The sequence below is a fragment of the Cygnus atratus genome, chromosome 7, assembly GCF_013377495.2.
Source record: "Cygnus atratus isolate AKBS03 ecotype Queensland, Australia chromosome 7, CAtr_DNAZoo_HiC_assembly, whole genome shotgun sequence".
Lineage (NCBI taxonomy): Eukaryota > Metazoa > Chordata > Aves > Anseriformes > Anatidae > Cygnus > Cygnus atratus.
This window is the reverse complement of record NC_066368.1, coordinates 4,873,247-4,892,472: the sequence shown is the minus strand read 5'-3', so window position 1 is coordinate 4,892,472 and position 19,226 is coordinate 4,873,247. Positions and strand designations below refer to the sequence as shown.

The following is a 19,226-nucleotide window of genomic DNA, read 5'->3' as shown; positions in this document are numbered from 1 at the left end:
GGGCTGCAGGAGGACGCACTCACTCACCGTTTGGTACCCAGGCAGTTTTTTAGATTTGCACTAATTTCACTTCCAACCCCTCCCCTGCCCCCAGAGTAAATAAATACTTGTTTATATATTTTATATATATATATATATTTAATAATTGGAAGTTTAGTTCTGAATATTTACATGCAATGGTGTTAAGTTTGCAGCGTGGTGCAGGTACACTATAAGGAAGTGTTTCCAAAGCTATGTGAACCCCCCTGCCTTTCCTTTACCTCATAGACTCCTGGGCCCTGTAGCTCCTCGTGAAGCGTGCTGAGCATCCTCCTTGTTTTGGGGCGTGCAAAGACACCTGGGGGGGCTACACAACGGGTAAAAATTCATTGCCTTGGTGAACACAATACAGCAAATAACTGCGCTTGTAGTTATTTTGAGATAGTGTATTTTTGCATTAAGGCTGTGCCTCTTCTAGAAGCATACTGCATAGAAAGCACACTTTCCAAAGCTAATTTTCATGCAGAGCAAGGCAATTTTTGCAGATTTTTGTTGCTAGCAAACAAGAGGTTAGCCTCTTTCCAGAAGGCGTGGTGAATCACACAGATGACCCACGCCAATCCATACAGTGCTAGGCTCTCAACTGAAGCCTGGCTAGTATAGGCACAGGCTTGAAAACTCAGCACAGTCAGAAATAATTATATTAGTCAGAGATTGTTCCATGTTTTTTCTTTCTGCTGCCAAATGCGATTTTGGCTTCGTGACTGTTTTTGTAACTCAGAAACATTGTATAAATCTTAACTTTGTATGGGACCCGATCTTATGTCTCTATTAATGAAAGATTTTTTTTCTTTTTTTCAGTCTCTCATCCATTTCATTTATTTATTAAGTGTCCTCTTTCTCTATAAAGTATGTGTTTTCAGTGCACTGGCATATAAATAAAAGACACTTTTTGCCCTTTTTTTATCCTTTGTGAAACAAGGAAAAGCTGTGCCAGAAAGAGATGCGCTGCTTGATCAACGGCATCTTGAAAACACGTGCTACGTAAGCTTAATAGCATCTGGAGACGAGGAAGGGCCAGGGTGCTCCCTCTGTCCAAACAATACCCATATGGAGCCGTTTGCTGCATACGGTGCGTGCTTCCCAGCACAGCTAAGTGTAGCTGCCTCTGTCCTGCTGTACTGGAGGGGAGCCTTGGAGTCAGGTCTGATGTAGGAGCTGACCTGGGATGTTGCTGCTCGTTCGCTGTGTTGTGGACAAGATGGGGAAGCTCGGTATAGCCCTTAGATCCTTCTCAGAATCAAACCACAGCTTTAGATGGGTTTATCCATGGCTGTGGCACTGATAGTGATACAGATAATTATTACTTAATAGTAGGGCATTGCTGCTTGGGAAAGCTCTCCTTGAAAGATAATTAGAAAGGGAAATGTTTTTTTCTTTCCCATATTGCCTATTCCGTTGCTCTTCCAACTGATTCTGTTTAACAAGCAGTTGGTTAATTATTTTCTTGCAGTCTTGAGACCAAAAGATGAAGTTTCCACAGAGTATTTGATCCTGTCTGGGATTTGGCAATGAGTTTTATTGAAACAACATGTTCATCTCAGTAAAATTTTGTTGGTGTGATTGTAGCGAAGTTGGATAAAGGATACTCAGAACCAGGCTTGTAAAATATTAGAGCAGTAACTTCTGTATCATCAGCAGCATATAGTGACACGACTGGTGTCTTCTTTTTTTTTTTTTTTACTTGTGGACATTGTGCATCTCTTAGGACACTTGAAATAAAACTGTAGGTGAAAAATACAAAGCAACATGCATTTGGTTTAGTTTAGATTAGTGGATTTTTGTCCCAAGGGGTGAATCACTGGTACATGCTTTTGAGGTGCTGATGAAAAAAGACAGCTGAAGAGCTAGCTCTTGATTTCCAATTTAAACACTTGTAGTATTTTCACTTTTTTCCAAAATTTAGAAGTGATTCAGCTTTTGTTAACTTTTAAAGCAAAGTTATCGCTAACTTGGGAATATGTACAGATAATCAGGGCATACTAAATACTTCCTGTGTCTTTGCTACGTGAGCACACGGTGCACCTTTATGATCCCATTATGTGCCTGTAGCACGTAACTTGTGTGCTCTGGAACAGGAATGGGCTAAAAAGGCACCTTTACGTGTTTCCAGGAAGGAGTGAATTACAAGGAAGGGTACTAAGCCAATTTTCACCTTCATTTTAGGGAGCTCAAGAACACCCCAAAGGTACCCGCATGTTTATTAAAAGTGTATGTTACCCATTTGAAAATTGGTTAATCCATAGGTTGGGCATCCACTGCATCTAGAATCGCTGGCCTAGGTTGGAAGTTTATACTAATGCCTTTTTCTCTTTGGGGCTGCGTTTCTTGAGCAAAGGAAAGAATTTTGAAGTTAGGCGATCGTGTAGGAAACCTATCTGTAAGTTAAGTCTACCAAGCAAATGATAGGTCTTAGGAGAATTCTGGTTTGATTTAGGGTTCAGTACCTTTCTAATCCTGAAAAATGCTGAAGTTGAAACCTCAAATTATACATGTCCTAGTCCGTTGATAGTAATGGAAGTGGTCTAGTGCAATGGTTAAATACCTGGAAAGGATCAAGGTCATTTAGGCCAAACTTGAAAGAATTAAAAAATGTGCAACGTCGCTGAAAGGGTAAAGAGTGACTTTTAAAGATGTGAAGCAAAGAAGTGAAGCCCAATGCATATTTTACAAGCAGATGATAAAAAAAGACAAAGTATTTCTTTGAAATGCTGTCTGTTGCAGAATGCCCTTAATTACTTTGTGAGCACGAGGCCCTGGGGACTTCCCTGCCATTTTCTGATCGCTGCTCTTGGAGGGGGGGTTTCTGGTCTACTGTGAACCATCTGTTAAGCAGCAGCCAGTGCAGCTTCTCTACAGATGTCTTGGAGAAACAATGCCGAGTTCCCTTGATCCATTGCATTGGCAAGGGTGTTTAGACCCAACCTTTGCTTTTTTTTTTTTTTTTTTAATTGCTGTAATTGCTGGATTTAGGAATGTTTTCTGTGTCAGTGGGAAGATCTTTAATAATGTAATAGTTCATGTTTAGAGATAAAATCTTGAAAGGAAAGTATAATACTATCCCTTTCTGTCATAAAAGAAAACTACTGTAAAGTCTTTAAATCCTAACATCTTCAGAAGAAGACACCCAGTGTATGTAGGAGGCACTCTAGTTGTTTAGAAGAGAGAGTCCATTGAACAGATGAGATGAAACATTAGCTTGTGTCTTACAAGAAGATGAAATGCTTTAAACTACGCATATGTTTGTCTGATACACTGTGGTTGTTGCTTTCATGACTCTTCAGTGTTCACCCTTAAACAATTTATTATTTTTACATCAACATCTGTTGTCTAATTACTTCAAGAAACCGTTGGAAACAACTCATTCCTGGTATCATCAAATGTTTGTTTTGTACAACAGTGCATAAATATTCCTTTGGTCTTGCATTGTTTTTGATTTAATGGGTACCTGTTGTGGAAGAAGCACTCCTACAGCCTAAATAGCACTCTTTAGATCAGGTGTTCGTTTCTGCACATAGCCACGTGAAATATCCAACATAAAAAGAGCAAGCCAAATTCCCAAGCGATAAAAGCCTCTTTTTTTCCTCTGCTTTACTCATGACTCTTGGTGGCGAAGAATTTTTTCTACCTGCATAGTAATGTCTTAACAACATCTGATTTTTTTTCTTTTTTTCTTTTCCATTTGTAGGGTAAATTGCCAGTACTTCTACTTGGTCAGTCTGGAGACTTGAGGCCAGGAGAATTTGTGGTTGCAATTGGAAGTCCATTTTCACTTCAAAACACGGTGACAACGGGGATTGTTAGTACCACGCAGCGTGGAGGAAAGGAGCTGGGGCTCCGCAACTCCGATATGGATTATATTCAGACAGATGCCATCATCAATGTATGTCCTGCTTTGAGCCTTGTCCCGCTGACCTCTTAGATTTCTTGAATAGTTGCTTTGAAAATTTCACCAGTAATATAGTTCTTAAGAACAGTGAGCAGAGCTGACTTTTCTTTTATCCATGCAAATCTGGACATCTGCAGGGCAGCAGTACTTGATTGTTATTAAAAAAAACCCCGAAGGGACCACACCAAGTACAATGTCTGCCTTCTCTTCAAAACTTCTACAGATTGCAAAGGAGGAGGCAGTATTCTCTGGCGAATAAGTATCTTTTCAAAATTCATCATTCTTTCTAGAAACAAGCCAAGCTTACTGTAAGAATTCAAGTTTGTTTCTGCATTAAAGCAAAACAATAGTTTATTTTTTTCTACTGCTTGGCCTTGTAAGGGATCTTCACTGACGGCTCCTGGAGCTGTATTAAAATCTTGTAAGTTGCTGGTGTGGTACTATTAAAACCAAAGAAAAAACTCAAATTTCTTAAGTTATTTTGGCAAGAGAAGAAGGACAAAGTATTTGCAAAGCTCAGCTAAAAGGGGGAATGTTAAGTGATGGTTAGGGATTTTAAAAGTGTTCTATTGCATATATTTAATAAACAATGAAAAATTGGTACAGAAACATTTCAAAAATTTCTTGAATGTTTTGCTTACCATGGATTAAAAAAAGTAGATATTAAAACATGTTCTTGCCAGTATTTATTTTCAGTATGGAAACTCTGGAGGACCCTTAGTAAATCTGGTAAGTTTCTTTACGGTTTGCTTAATGTGAAGCTTGTTACTTTTTAGCTTAAAAACAAAAACAAGCACACCAAAAGTGTGATTCAGAGCTTTTGATATTTGGCTGACTACACAAAATTCACATGGTTCTTACTAATCACTTGTCTGTGTTTATGTTGGCAATTCTCAAGCTACACTAGGATTTCAATATTTAAGGTGTTTATAGTTTGCATAGTTTTGAACAAGTGTAATTCCCAAATAATTTGCTTGTGCCTTGCAAAAAGTAAAAAGCACATTTTAAATTTGAGGTTCTTGCACTCAGGTGTACCATGCAGCTAAAAACTGTGGGGTATTTTTGCATACTGAAGCTCAGTTTAATGGTTCAAAACATGTCCGCCCCTTTATTTCGAATTGCGTTGACAGGGTAGAAAACCCCACACATTTACCAGCATATTAGGGCTTTTATTTACTGATACTGTAGAAAGTAGTCAGAGCTTCCTTAACAGCAGCTGTGGATAAGCCCAATGGAGAACAACTGAGGCAGGTTTCAAAACCAGACTGCTGTGTGAGAGCTCGCAGCTGGGGACTGGCAGAGGAGAGGCAGTTGTCCTCAGCATGGGACAGCTCAGACGGGAAGAACGCCTGTCAAAGTTTCTGCTTTGGGGATTTGGTGACTTTTTTCAACCCAGCTCGCAGTACAACTTCAGCACTAGTAACCTGCTTTTTAAATGTTTTTAAAAGTTGGGTGGTTTTTGTGTTGAATAGGTCAGAAGCTGCTGCTACCTCTTCCCATCCAGAAACTTTTCAATACAAAATTATTTTAAAATTCATACTTATTTCAGTATATAGAGAAACAGGGCTAGTGGCGTTGCTAACAGCAAACCCCTCAGCTCTCCTTGTGCACTTCTGTTGAAGGGGAAGCTCTCTTGGAGTCACATTACTGGGAAAAACTTTAGTGTTTTTTTTTTTTTTCTATTTATCATTATCCAATATTTACTCAGAACCTCAACTGACACTCAGTGCCATGCTTTGCCGACACCCTTGCTGAAAGAAACAGGCTGAAATTCACAGTAAAGCATGGTGCTAACCTGATGCACGCTGGACAGCTGCCAAACTCTGACTTCTCTTCTGCTGGTGTGAATACGAATATTCACATCTGTTTTCCAAAATTGTACAATACTGTCTATATCAGTAGGTGATTCAGAGAAATTACATTAAAAGGGAAATTGAAAAACAGCTACAAAAGGTGTTATGCGAATTTTTCCTTCTGATTGCTCGGAAGAAATCATCCTTTTCTCTTCAAGACATTTTACATTTGCTAATAAAAATTTCTTATTTCTCCAGGATGGTGAAGTCATTGGAATAAACACGTTAAAAGTTACAGCTGGGATCTCGTTTGCTATCCCATCTGATAAAATCAAAAAGTTCCTGACCGAATCCCATGACAGACAAGCTAAAGGTAATTTACTTCACTGCTGTGAAAGAGAGAAATGTAAAAATAGTAACACAACAGAAAGCTAACAGCCCTTAAGACTCACTTTTTGATAAAAGCAATTGATAAAGACCCGTTTTCCTTTTTGTAGGAAAAGCGATAACCAAAAAGAAATACATTGGTATACGAATGATGTCTCTAACACCTAGGTAAGTAAAAGTGCTAATTCTTTACCTTACTGAGCTCTGATCACTTTATGTATTCGGATCAATCTAACCTACAAAAACAAGCAGAAAAATGAGCCAGCGGCATGTACCTCACTGTAGGTGCAGTGACAACTTTCACCTAATTTCTGCTGTCTTTTTTGTGTGCATCCATTACGTGGTTGAACTCTCCTGCAGGCTCTTGTATGAGGTGTTGTTAAACAACTCCCTGGATTTTTGTTTTCCTTAAGGCTTCAGAAGAGAATATTTAGCAATTGTTAATTTGTCCTGGGGCTCCACTACTGCTGTTACCGTCTTTCTGTGCTATCACCAGGGTCAAGGAGAAAATGGGACAGTATGTCTTCAAGAAACACAGTTGATCTTCTACATCTGTTGAAATGATTGTCTTTGCCAGAAATAGTCATTAAAAAGTTGTATGTATGCAAAAAGTATAATAATTCTTGAATTACGTTTAAGGGTTAAAAGGTGTTGTGAGATGTCACATCAACATGTGTAAAATACCTCAGCTAGTAAATGTTAAGTAAGTTAACCAAGTGAAAATCCATGTTTTTTTCCCCATCTTGGCAAAATATTTTTATGGATGTTTCTTCATTTTCCAGCAAAGCTAGAGAGCTGAAGGATCGCCATAAAGACTTTCCTGATGTTGTCTCTGGGGCCTATGTTATTGAAGTAATTCCAGAAACACCAGCTGAAGCGTAAGTTGGAGTAATTTTTCTCAAAACCACTGCCACTGGCTTAAGAGGTAACAATAGAGAATGTTCTGTGCTTAGCTAGCTATCTTGGTTATGTTAAATGAACAGAATTGTGACCATCTGATAGCTATTAGGTTGTCAGCTTGAAATCAGTTTGTGGTTTTAGCTGGGTCCCCAATCGGCAATAATGCAGACATGTCAGCGCATTGCAGCAGAGCCCTGTCAGAGTTCCCGGTTGAAAGGGCAAGGAGTCAGTGGGTGTGAAAACCCAATTTTCTCTTTTCTCAGCCATGGCTTCTAAGACTTCTGCTGTACCAATGCCAGAGCTGAATTAGAGCCGCTCACTTGTGCATGCTCCCGTGGCCCTGGAGGCCACCGGTGCAGGAGGGCAAGGGAGAAGTTTCGCTTCTACCTTGTGAAGATGTGTCTCTCTCAGCCCCAGCACTTCGGGTGCTTGGAGCTGGCGTATTTCGTCATGTAGAGAGAGGGACTGAGACGATGGCCATCCAAAGGCAGGCCTGGCAATTAAAATGCAGCTCTTTCTCCCTGACTCGTAGTCCCCCTATGTATGGGTGTCCCCATTCTCCTGGTTTTCTCTCCAATGTACCCTGTGTAGACATGCTGGGTAGACATGCAGGATTTGAGTTGAGAGTAGAGGCCTGTTAAGCTGCTGGTGTGGGAGACTGGGATGATCTGGGATGGATTCTCTCAGGAGAATGCTGAAAGTCATGTCTTCAGTAGGCAACCAGATTTGTTAGTGGGTTGAAAACGCTGGCCAAGGCATCCTGCTTGCAAGAGGCACTCATGTAAGGCATTTTCTGCGGGTGGAAAAGGCCTATGATTGCTCTGTGGTTTTGTAAAAAAAGGATTATGCTGAAGGGCTGAATCATGTCTGATCTGGTTTCTTGGTTAATATTTCCATGACTTGGAGCCAGATTGTTGTGCAAGACTGGGCAAGACATTCTGGTCGATGGCATCCCTCAACACCCCGTTTCCCAGTCCCGGTAACAGTCTCGACAGCCCTAGGCAGAGGAGCCATGCTGTGCCGGCCCCGCTTCTGCTGTCTCTTGCCTTGCAGTGCGCAGAGGTGGTGGGGATTTTGGTTTGTGTCTGGTGCTCGGGTTAGGAGGAGGCTTTCTGGGTGCTATAAGCGGGCAGATGAGGAGAAGGACACCCATGCATTTCTATTGACTGGGCTAGATCTCAGCATGTGTTGTTCTTCTTAGGTTTAAAATACGAAGGTAGGATGAAGTGACTGCCAGGCTGTGTATGGAGAATGGCACGGCATGTCAAACCTGCAGATCTGCACCGCTACATAAACTTTTTTTTTTTTTTTTGTGAGCCTGCTGTGTCTTTGTCTAGCTGGTGGGAAGTCAGAAATATCCGGTGATCTTTTTAGAATATTGTGATGATGATAAAACGGCAATTATAGTAATTCATTGCTTCTTTGTCTTTTCAGTGGTGGCCTGAAGGACAATGATGTGATTATAAGCATCAATGGACAGTCGATAACTTCAGCCAGTGATGTCAGTGACATTATTAAAAAGGACAGTACTTTGAACATGGTTGTACGCAGGGGTAACGAAGATGTTATGTTAACAGTAGTTCCTGAAGAAATTGATCCCTAACCAGAAACATGAGCTGGATTTCATGTTTTCTTTTAACAGCATTGGACTGCTTATATTCTCTCTGTGCTGGTACAGGAAACGTTAGACTTCTGACCAACATTCTGCTTCTTCAGTGGATTAGTTTTGGCCAACAGAGTAACTTCTAATAGGTTTAAGGTGCAAAAATCTGTGTAATTTCACTTATTCCAGATGATAATTTTTCCTTCTGTATTATGTATGCAATGTATTCTTTACTGGCTATTACATCCCCGCTTAACAAATCAACATTTGCTTCCCTGTGTTGAATAGATTTACCATTATTTCTGCTAAGATTTAAACAACCCCCACACACACAGTGTGTGTTGTGGTATTCAGGTATTTATAGGTTAGCTGTGCTTTAACTGGAAATACCATTTTAAAGAAGTAGTTGATTTAAAAGACAAACACAATTGGGTAAAAAGTTTGGTTTATAAACACAGAAATCCCAACCAAAATAACCCTTTGAGAGTCCCATGCAGGATTTTAATACTATGATATTTTCCTAGTGTTATTAAAAGAATTCAACAGTACTTCTTTTTGTGAGTGATTCATTTTGCTTCCCCTTATGGAATGTTTTGTCTTTGAACAACACATCTGCCTGAAAGGATGTTCTGATGTTCTCATTTTTATCAGCATAAACCAAAACACTTGGTTCTCACTATGTGCTTGTATTTGCGCTTTTGTGCATCTGCTTTTCTCAGCCTGGCTGGCTCAAATTTATCATATTGGCTATCCAGTGCTGCCTGTTTTCCATGTGTCAGTATGTTTTCCTTATCGTTTTGTTTAATTATGACTTACCACTGCCTGAAATACTGTTTGTCCACTGCAGAAATGGTCGTCGTGGATCACGGAGCATATGCCGTTATATCTCAGATCAGTCGGGTATCTGTAACCTTTGCAGATCTGGCTGGACTTAAGCTCTTTAAAACAGGATCTTTTATTCATAATCTGAGTGCTGGTGTGCATATGATAGGACCTGGGTTTGAGTAGGATATTGGGCATTATTGTAACATGAAGACTAATATTTATATTTATGGATGCCCTTAAAGCTTGAGGAGTGAATGGGATAATCTACTGTCAAGGTGAACAATCAGCTAAATTAAATTACATAATAATTAGTCAACAAGATAAGCAGCTTCTCCTTTCCCTGTTGAAACACGTATTTCAGAGAATAAATGCAAGGTCAATCAACAGGTTTCAGTGACTGTCAGTCCTAAACATGCTCTTTTGGAAACTGCTACTTACTAAAACTCTTCAATTGGGTTGCCTGCAGTCTATGATCTTTAAACAAAGGGTTGTATTCCACCCAAGTACAGCAAGAAATCCTCTAGATCCAGGTCCCTGGCAGTCTCCCACCAGCCGTGTTTCAGTTCTGTTTCAGCCAGCTTGTGCAATCTTAGGGAGCCCCTGTATCCCCAGATGCCAGAACCTGACCATCCTTACCTGGATCCTGGGGGTACTCGCACAGTATATTGTCACCATAGGAAACCACCTCTGAAAATCTGCCAAGATGCTAGGGTGCCAAGTGCTGAAGGTCTACAATACTTTGTAGCATGAAAGTTATAAGGTAGAATAATCTTGCAGAGCTGCTTTTTAATATGCTTCGTTAAGTGTTCGTTTTACCAATGCTGATTACTGTTTCAGCCTCCTGTTGAAGTAGTACTATATTTTGCAGACCATCCATGGCCTGTGTAGTGCAGCGTGGTCACAAAAAACTCTGAGGAAAGTTGAATTAAAAAATCTCACGTATCTTCTCCACTCCTGCACCTCACTCTACTAACCATTAAAAAATGAAGCCAAAGCCCTGAAGTCAGAAAATTGTTTCAGACAAGTTGTTTCATCTGCCTTTTTATTTCAAAACAAAGGGTTGCATAATTTAAAAAGTTGGTTGCCTCTCTTTGTTCTTAGTGTTTCTTGTTGTGTTCCCCCCTTGTTTTAATTCCTATTTTTTTTTTTTTTAGCTTGATTTCTACCTAGCTACTTTTGGCTTCCTGATGATGTCCTTGCAGTAACAACTAGCACAGTACATCTTTACTCCTGTGCTGTACAAAGATGCCGTTGCAAGGCAGAAATGCCTCAGGACAACAGCTAAGTCTTGCACGTAGAATAGGGAAGAGGCAAATGAGCTTAAATTCTATAAATGGGTTTCCTGAGCCACAGGGATTAATGAAATGCTTGACCAGATTTCTCGCCTGTGTACCCAGGGCCCATAGCTCCACCTAGTGGGATGCCAGATGATCTTTTATGCAGCTGGTCTTTTTCATCATACATTTGAAAGCGCTTTTCTGATTTATTTATTTATTTTTATACAATTGATTTATTTGCCTGAGATACCCAGAAAGCCATGCATCTCCTGAAAAATGTTCAGAATTTACTCTGCTGGTATTCAGCCATATTTACAGCTACCCAGATGTTTTCTTAAAATTGTCTCTAAATGTTTTGTAAGTATTTAAAATAAGATTATTGATACACAGAGACAAGGAAGTGAAGTTTGTGTTTCACTAATTAGCATATATTTTGGGTGTATTGTTGGGTTATAGAGTTGGAGTGGTTTTCATTCTTTTCTGCTTCAACAAAGTTCTTTCCAAAGTGCAATTGAAAAGGCTTTGTACAGAATAGCTTTGGCACAGTTTGCATAAATATCAGATTCCTGGAAATTTTAGCAAGTGTTGGACACTAAATCAGGGAAATCAAGTGTTCTGGCGTGATTTTCAGTAACGTGGAATGTCTGAAATGGAAAATGGAGCTCCTGCGTATCTGATGCTGAGTAGATTGCTACATGTGGCTGCTCTCGGATGTCGTTCTGAAAAGCTAAGTCACTTATTCCATGAGGGAAATGGCTCCAGAGCTGTAAAAAAAAAAAAAAAATAATCATGACTAACAATTGTCTGGTTTTTGTAGCTGACACACCAAGCAGTAAAGTCCTGTGGCTTCAATACCAGAGGATATTTTTTCAGAATACCTATTTTGTATTTATGTCATTCAGGAAGCTGAGAATGTTTTAAAACTACATCTTCCTGTATTACTAGAGGTGTCTTACAATGAGCAGGCCCTCAGATATTAGATCATACACTTGTTCTTATATCAGAAAAATATACTATAGAGTTGATTAAAACTGCAGTTGCCAAGACTCAGAGGAGGAGCAGTGGTGACCAGCAGCTGGTTAGCAGTCACCACTCCAGAGCAGTGGTTGTTTGGTGCCACCAAGTGTTTGTTTGCACTCTAGGTCACAGCAGGAGTCTCTTCATCCTCAGAGTGAGAATCAAGAAATGTTTGTCTGAAGTTGCAAGGATTTCCTTGATTGAATTATATTTGAGATCAATCCCGTATTATTTGCCACTGTGTCCTCTTCTACCCAGAAAATAAGGATGTGAGTTGGCATGCCTTACTCAGATCCCCCCTCCCTGTTGCTCTAGCTGCCTTTCCATTAGTAATGCTGATAGCTGTCGGAAAAAGGAAACCAGAATTTCACCCTAGGCTGACGTTTAGTCAGGCATTGAAGTTAAATGTCAACAAGCTGTTGTGAGGCTCTCTTTGTACTGAGAGGAGAAACATCCCGAAGAGATGGGAAGGAGTCAGCCAGCAGAGAGAGCTGAGGGTCTTGCTGTAGTCTCAGCTCGGCAACTTGCCAACCAGACCACAGAATTTGACCAGCATCAGATAAAGTTATAGCTGGAGGGGCAGGGACTGGTAACATTGGGCATAATGTGAAGTTTATTGTCATGCTCAACTATAGAGATTTGCAGCACAAAGCTTATTAGCTGATTTCATGTTCTTGGTGCGTGTGTGCTGTAGAGCTGTGTATCACTCTGCCATGAGTCCAGCTGTGCTGTACAGATGTCTGACAAACTACCCCAGCCCCAGACTCCTTTTTCACGTGCAAGATGCCGGCAAGTCGGGGCTGGGCCCAGTGGGTGTCAGGAATTCCTTCACTTTGTGCTGGGACTCTGTGGACATGCGATAACTTGACTTGTTGGGTGTTCTCTATTGAACAAAATTAACATAAAACCAGTGCATACGTAATTCAGCTAAGAAATTAGAGAAAGAGAAAGTAGAGAAGGCGGTCACGGGGTAGGCCATGTTTAACCACCAACGCAGCTAATTGGTTTAACCTATCCACATTTTCTGGAAAGTTTTCCTTCAAAACTCATAGTTTTGTTTAGTAGTCACAGTACAGTAGTATCTGTCCCCATAAACTCTAATGAAATGGATAATAACTAAGAGGTGATTCAAGAGAAAATGGGGTCAGAACTAAAGAACTTCAGTCAAATTTATTCAATTTCATAAATAATTAACTGTAGTAAGTTGGAAATACTGCATAATATGCTGGAGAAGAAAGTTAAATATTTGTTCTGTTCCTTCCTGCTCTGCTCAGTGTTTATGCAGGGAGGGCACGGTGATTTTCAGAAGTTTGTAGTGTGAATGTCTGAGGGATGCAGCCTGTTGCCCAAGCACCCCACTGCTGCAGTGAGCCTTGTCTGGTGGCTGTCTCGGACAGCCCAAGCAGTTGCAATAACTGAGCTCATTGAACCTGCCAGAAAACTCCCGCTTGTGTGAACTGCTGTCTTCCATGGGTACAGGCACAAAGCCATCGATGCATCAAAAAGGGAACGCGTCTGCCTCAGGTAACGGGATTAGGGCACAGTGCAATGGCAGCTGCTTCGTTTATCTGTGCCTATTGTTGCTCAGCTCATTGTGCAAGGCTCAAATGGTCCGGCTTCCAAAGAGTGGCAGTGCTAAACAGAAATGTTTTCAAAGCAAGTTGAGATGAAGAGTGGTTATGGAAAAGCCTAAATTACTCCAAGGTGGTCAGTTAATTTTTCTGAGTACAGATTGGATCTTTTTTAGACTCTTGCACAAATACATAAAATTACCTATCCTGAATAATTAAAGCAATTTCTCGGTGTTACTATTAAAATCAGACCAGTCTCCCTTCTCCTTCTCCATTCCAAACTTTGCATCACTTTTGTTCACATCCACTACTTTTTTTTTTTTTTTTTGATAGTAAACAGGCTTATCATTGCAGTGGGTTTGATCCTGTACTTTGTGGTTTTGGTGCATGCTCCCTTACTTTCATTTGAAGCCCCGTAGCACGCAGAGTTTAGGCACTGTGACTTAGGCCTAACTCATCCTGTCTGCTTTTGAACTCCACGGTAAACTCGTATACTTGGTGTGGGAAAGGAATTCGCAGGTGACTTTGCACTGTTTCACACGTCCCTGAATTAGAGATAATGAGGAAACAAGCGGTAGAAACAAAAACTTGAGCAAGGTTGAGATAAATTGGCTGCAGCGTTAAAGATGAGCTTTGGGCAGTGGCCAATTGCTGGCTGGCTCAAGGCGCGTGTCTGAGGGTCTCTAATCAATTGTATGACAGATTCGGGCACGTGGACAGCGCGTGGGGCTACGGGGCAAGTATATGTAGTAGTGAATAATAGGGCAATAAACGTCTCCTGTTCAAGAGCCATCAGGAGTCCGTGTCTTGCATCCCTTCAACTTGGGCCCTTGCCAGCTGGCAATTCCCTTGCAGCACCTGCCCAAGATGCGAAGTTTTCCATTGTCCTGCTTGCTTCTCTGCGGAATTTCTCCAGCTGACAGCAGATGTGGAGCTGCTGCATTCCTTCTGTCTCCTGTTTGAGGGGTACAGCTGCTTCCAGCAGAGACACAGCCCTTGTTTCCCCTCCTGTAGAACTGGTAATGACGGTGCAGATCACATCTCTGCAGAGGAAACTATCGCCGTTAGGTGTTATTTCTGATGAAATATGGGCAGTAATGGTTCACAGTCCCCATCATGTCTGTCGCCTTTGTGGATGCTGTGATTTAGGCTGTGTTACCATGTGGTAGCCGTGGGGTCTTGCTGCGTCTGCCAGGCTGTCCCCGCTTCCCAAAGCCCCCAAAAGCCAAAACCTCAAAACCATAGTTGAGTCTGGGGGAAAGCTCAAGCTTAAGATGGGGAGAAAAGAGGGGAAAAGCAGATGTGCATGGAAGTGGGTACTGAGTGTCTGCTCAGGAAGAAGCGCTGGAAGTTATTTTGAGCAGCAGAGCTGATTTCAACTCTTTGAGTGGCTGAGCAGCTCTGACAAGGAAAGAGTATATTCTGTCTGCATCTCGGGTAAATTCACATGTCCAGCAAGGAAGGAGAGTTGACAGTCTGGATTGGAAACAGTTTCAGGATATTGTGACTGGTTTAAAATCCTGTACAGCTTTGCTCTTATAGAAAAAACTGCAAGTCAACCAGAAGCTGGCAAGTATCACACAAACCAAGCCCTGGCTGTCACTTGGTGCAAAACAAACCTGTAATAAAACACAGTAATTAACTGGAGGTCGAAGTATATTTCCTCGCCTCTGAATCAGAAAGGGAGGTTGGATATAGTGCCATGCTTGAAAAGAAGGGTACTGCTGCAGCCAGGGGAGGCTGAGAGCTAAAGCGTGGTTTGGATTGCTGAATGCAACTGTGGGTGTAGTCCCAAAGAAACAGAAACAAAATGCTTCCTGATATCTGGACAGAACCAGTCAGTTGGAACATTGTTCTGGTTCGTGCCCATAAAGAATAATAATGTACTGAAGCTATGATGCACATCTTCTTTCTTTCTTACAATCTATTTGTTTTATTTCTTCTCAGATAAAGGTGGGTTTTGTTCATTTGTTTGGTTAGTTGGTTGGTTGGATTGGTTTGTTTGAAGGAAAACTACTTCACAAGAGCGAGGAGGAGCGCTGTGCAGAAGAGCGAGCTCTGCTGGGTTGGTTCCAGCCTGTGCAACAATTTCCTGCAAGCACTGAGGGCCATTACACACCTTGTCACCAGCTGGAAGGACTTCCTCTGCTCAGTTTACTTTATTGCCTGAAGAGCAGAGGAATATTTTTTTATTAAAAGCTAGTCCACCAATGCACTGTGCTGAACGCTGTTTCTGTCCTCGAGAAACAAACAGAAAAAGAACAAATCCCAAGCCACAGATGTTCATATTTATTCTTTAACCTTGGCTTCAACCTGTGTTTGAAATTCCAGCCTAGCATAGGCACCTGATTCCTCTCTCTAGGGGCTGCTGTGCTGGCTTGCAGCGTTCGCATACCCTGTGTATCCGTGGCACTGTGTCTGCTGACTGTTAGCACCACCCAAACCAGGGCGTGAAGCCCTGCAGCCCTAGGTGAAGGGAAAAGATCCCAGGAGATTTGCCTGTAACTTCTGATATGTTTTGAATTCTGCTATATTACAAGGGAGATACATGTGGGTTTGCATTATTGGTGTTTTAGAAAAGAAGGGTAAGAAAAGTAAGCAAATGCATTAAGTAGATATTTCTTGCATTGTATATTTCGTCCGGATTAAAACAGACAAACAAACAAACAAAAAAGCCCACACCTCTTGCTTTAAATAGACGTACTTTGTTTATATTAAATATAATAGTATTGTTTTGATGCAATGTGGATATGTAGAAATAAGTGGATGAATGCGTAATACAGCTCACAATTATATACAATTGCCATAGTAAATTAGTAATCCATTTTTTAGATTATGCACACTTTATTTTGTGTGTGATTTCATGAGAAATGGGAGGCCTTCATGTCTCGTTTCTCATTGCTCACATCATCTTGGCAGTAAAACATTATCAAAGCTACTTATGCTATACGGTAGTTATACCACTCAGTTGTTGACCATCAGATAAACTGATGATGAAACAAAGCAATATGTACTTTTTTATCTTTATTACAGAAGTGCTAGGCTTGATTAAACATAAACTAAGCAATAGAAGCTTTATTGCTGGAAATAAAGTAGTTGTTTTGTTTATTTTAACACAATCTGGATGTCATGATATCCAGATGTTACTACAGGTAAATCTTTAACCATCATATAACCATCACATGAATGTAACATCTGGTATTAAACACTTATCTATTTGTAAATCTCCTTTTTAAAAACTAAAAATTAATTATAATGTCCATGCACACCCCTTTAGTCAAAATTACAACAGTATTTTTTTGTTGGGTGCTGTTGGTCATTCATGACTTTGGTAAGAGCTTGGGCCTCTATGAGTAGGATATTCCCCAGGCATAGCCTTAGGTTTCTGAATTTCTGCCATTTGGTGTTGGAAGTCAGCTTTACCTCCAAATACTGTACTGAGTATAGGCTGAAGGACACCTAGCTATACTATGTGGTATTTTGGAAAGCAAATTGCAAGAGAGAAGCAGGACAAAACTGCAGAATTCAGTTATATGTTCATGCTGGTCAAACATTTGTTCTCCTTATTGAGCATACTTGCGTGACTTCTTTCTCACCTTTTACATATCTTTATAGACAGTCTTTCTCTCCTTTTTTAGTAGAAATGCCCTTTGCCTTTTTGGATGTCTGTGGAATTACTTATTTTGTCAGGATGGCAGAAGTATTTGATGCAGTTACTAGTCATATTGGGAAGGAGGTGGAACTGTTAAGTTCAGAACTAGCTGTGACCAGCCCAGCCCAACAGAATTCATTAAACTGTTACCCTAAATTAAAGACTGTACTAGGAAGTTGGCCAAACTCTGTATATGCAAAATTATGCATTAATCTTTTTTAGCACTGTTGATGTAATGGGAAAGAAACTTCATGGGAACACTATCCTGTTTAACTTTTTTTTTTTTTTAAACGCAAATATTGATAGTGTTCCCACAAAGTTTTTATTTTTCAATGAAATTTTATGGGATTATGATTTAATGGATCATTCTACTAATCGTTTTCCTTCTCTGGAGGAAACAATAAGATAAGATTGTTTCAGACTCATCCTCCTTCTGCAAGCTGCTGCTAACCTTTTCTAACTTTTGTTGTTTTGTCAGGTTTTAGACCAAGTCTGTTCAACAAGCATCAGGTGAGATTCAAGGCAGATTTACTTGCCTGTCAGTCTCAATTCAGTGTCTAGTAAAATTACAAAGAGGATTATTTTGGGAAATATTGAAAAACACTTGAAAGACGTACAGACTAGGGGATGAGAGGCTGGAGAGCAGCCCCATAGAAAGGGGTCTGGGGGTTCTGGTCGACAGCAAGCTGAACACGAGCCAGCAGTGCGCAGTGACAGCCAAAAGGCCAGCCGTGTCCTGGGGTGCATCAGGCATGGCATGGCTAGCTGGGCAAGGGAGGGATTGTCCTGCTCTGCGCTGGTGCGGCCTCACCTCGAGTACTTTGGGCATCACAATATAAGAAGGACATAAAACTATTGGAGAGCGTTCAGTTAATGGCTACAAAGATGGTGAAGGGCCTAGAGGGCAAGACGTATGAGTATCGGTTGAGGTCCCTTGGTTTGTTCAGCCCAGAGCAGAGCAGGCCAAGGGGAGGCCTCATGGCGGCCTGCAGCTCCCTCACGACGGGAGCAGAGGGGCAGGTGCTGAGCTCTGCTCTCTAGGGACAGCGACAGGACTTTTTTCTCTTGTTTACAAATTGTCAAATGTAGCACTGCCACTCATATGTATTTGTTCCTAAATAGTCACTAAGAAATGACCATTACTGGAGCAAGTACAACGGAGGGGTTGCCAGGAGGCCTCTGTACAAGGAAGGAGGCCAGTATTCCCATGTCCAAGCTGCACGGCTGGCGCCAGTTGTTGACTGAATCTTTTAATTTTCACTATTTCATGTGCTAATTTCGTTATGCAATGAAACTATTCCAGCAATGAAGTTAGCTTTGAGCAAACTCATGTAAACAAAGCTTTGGACAGAGGTGCAAGGAGAGTGAACAAATGAAGGAGAGAGAAGACAGGGACCCGGAGAAGGCATGTGCCATGGAGGTTAACTCAGCTTTGGCTAAGTGACTGTTGGGTGCCTTGCTGTGTCCCAGGTGAGGGACATCACTGCTGCTGTAACAGGATGACAAACAATAGAAATTCAAGTATCAATTGAATTTAAATGAATTTGTGGGAACTAGTAATAATAATAATAAAAAAGCTTGAACAGCTTGTATCCTCTCTCCCACCCAAAAGACAAACATTTCATTGTTTCATTCAAGTTGACTTTGAAAGTGAATGTGGATCTGAAGCTGATGAGTTCATCAAGTTCCAGTTCTGGGGAAATGAACCAAGAGTCAGTAAACAACCCCCCACCCTATATGCTGTCCTACCTGGCGTGAAGAAAGGCAGCTTTGTGCAAAATACAGGTCAATATCAGAGGACTACTTTTGGTATTGGCTCTTTGGATTTTTTTCTGCAGTATCAGGGACTATGCAGAATCATAGTCATAGAATGTAGTGACTATTGCATGTGAAAACACTGGTTTAATAAAATATTTGATTTATTACTGATAATAGTTTAAAGTAATAAAGCAAATACTTAACTATTGAATATATAATTATATTCCTTTACTTCAATTACATTCCATTAAATCAAGAAAATCAAATCAAAAAAAAAAAAAAGTAAATGCAATCCAGTACAGGATAGATTCTGTCATTGTTTTGATTGTGCATGCTGGGAAAATGTTTGTAACATCTTAAAAGGATAAATAAATTTTGGTGTTAGGACAGATATTCCTTAAATGAATAAATATTCCTTAAATGGAAGCACCTGTGTTTTTTTCTGTTGACAGCAGGTGGTTGGCTGCAGGGTCAATACCTCTGGGAGAAGAAGCTGGGGCTGCCCCACTGGAGGT

The 19,226-nt window shown here is 40.7% G+C and overlaps 1 protein-coding gene across 1 annotated transcript in view; it reads left to right on the top strand.

The window, feature by feature from the left end:
• HTRA1 (HtrA serine peptidase 1) overlaps positions 1-9,159 on the top strand; it is a 31,209-nt gene extending 22,050 nt beyond the window's left edge. Inside the window, exons 4-9 of the mRNA XM_035547868.2 lie at positions 3,728-3,922; positions 4,625-4,657; positions 5,980-6,094; positions 6,219-6,276; positions 6,891-6,986; positions 8,443-9,159. Coding sequence (XP_035403761.1) covers positions 3,728-3,922; positions 4,625-4,657; positions 5,980-6,094; positions 6,219-6,276; positions 6,891-6,986; positions 8,443-8,611 — 666 coding nt within the window. The 3' untranslated portion in view covers positions 8,612-9,159. The remainder of the gene's footprint in view (positions 1-3,727; positions 3,923-4,624; positions 4,658-5,979; positions 6,095-6,218; positions 6,277-6,890; positions 6,987-8,442) is intronic.
• Positions 9,160-19,226: the final 10,067 nt, after the last annotated feature.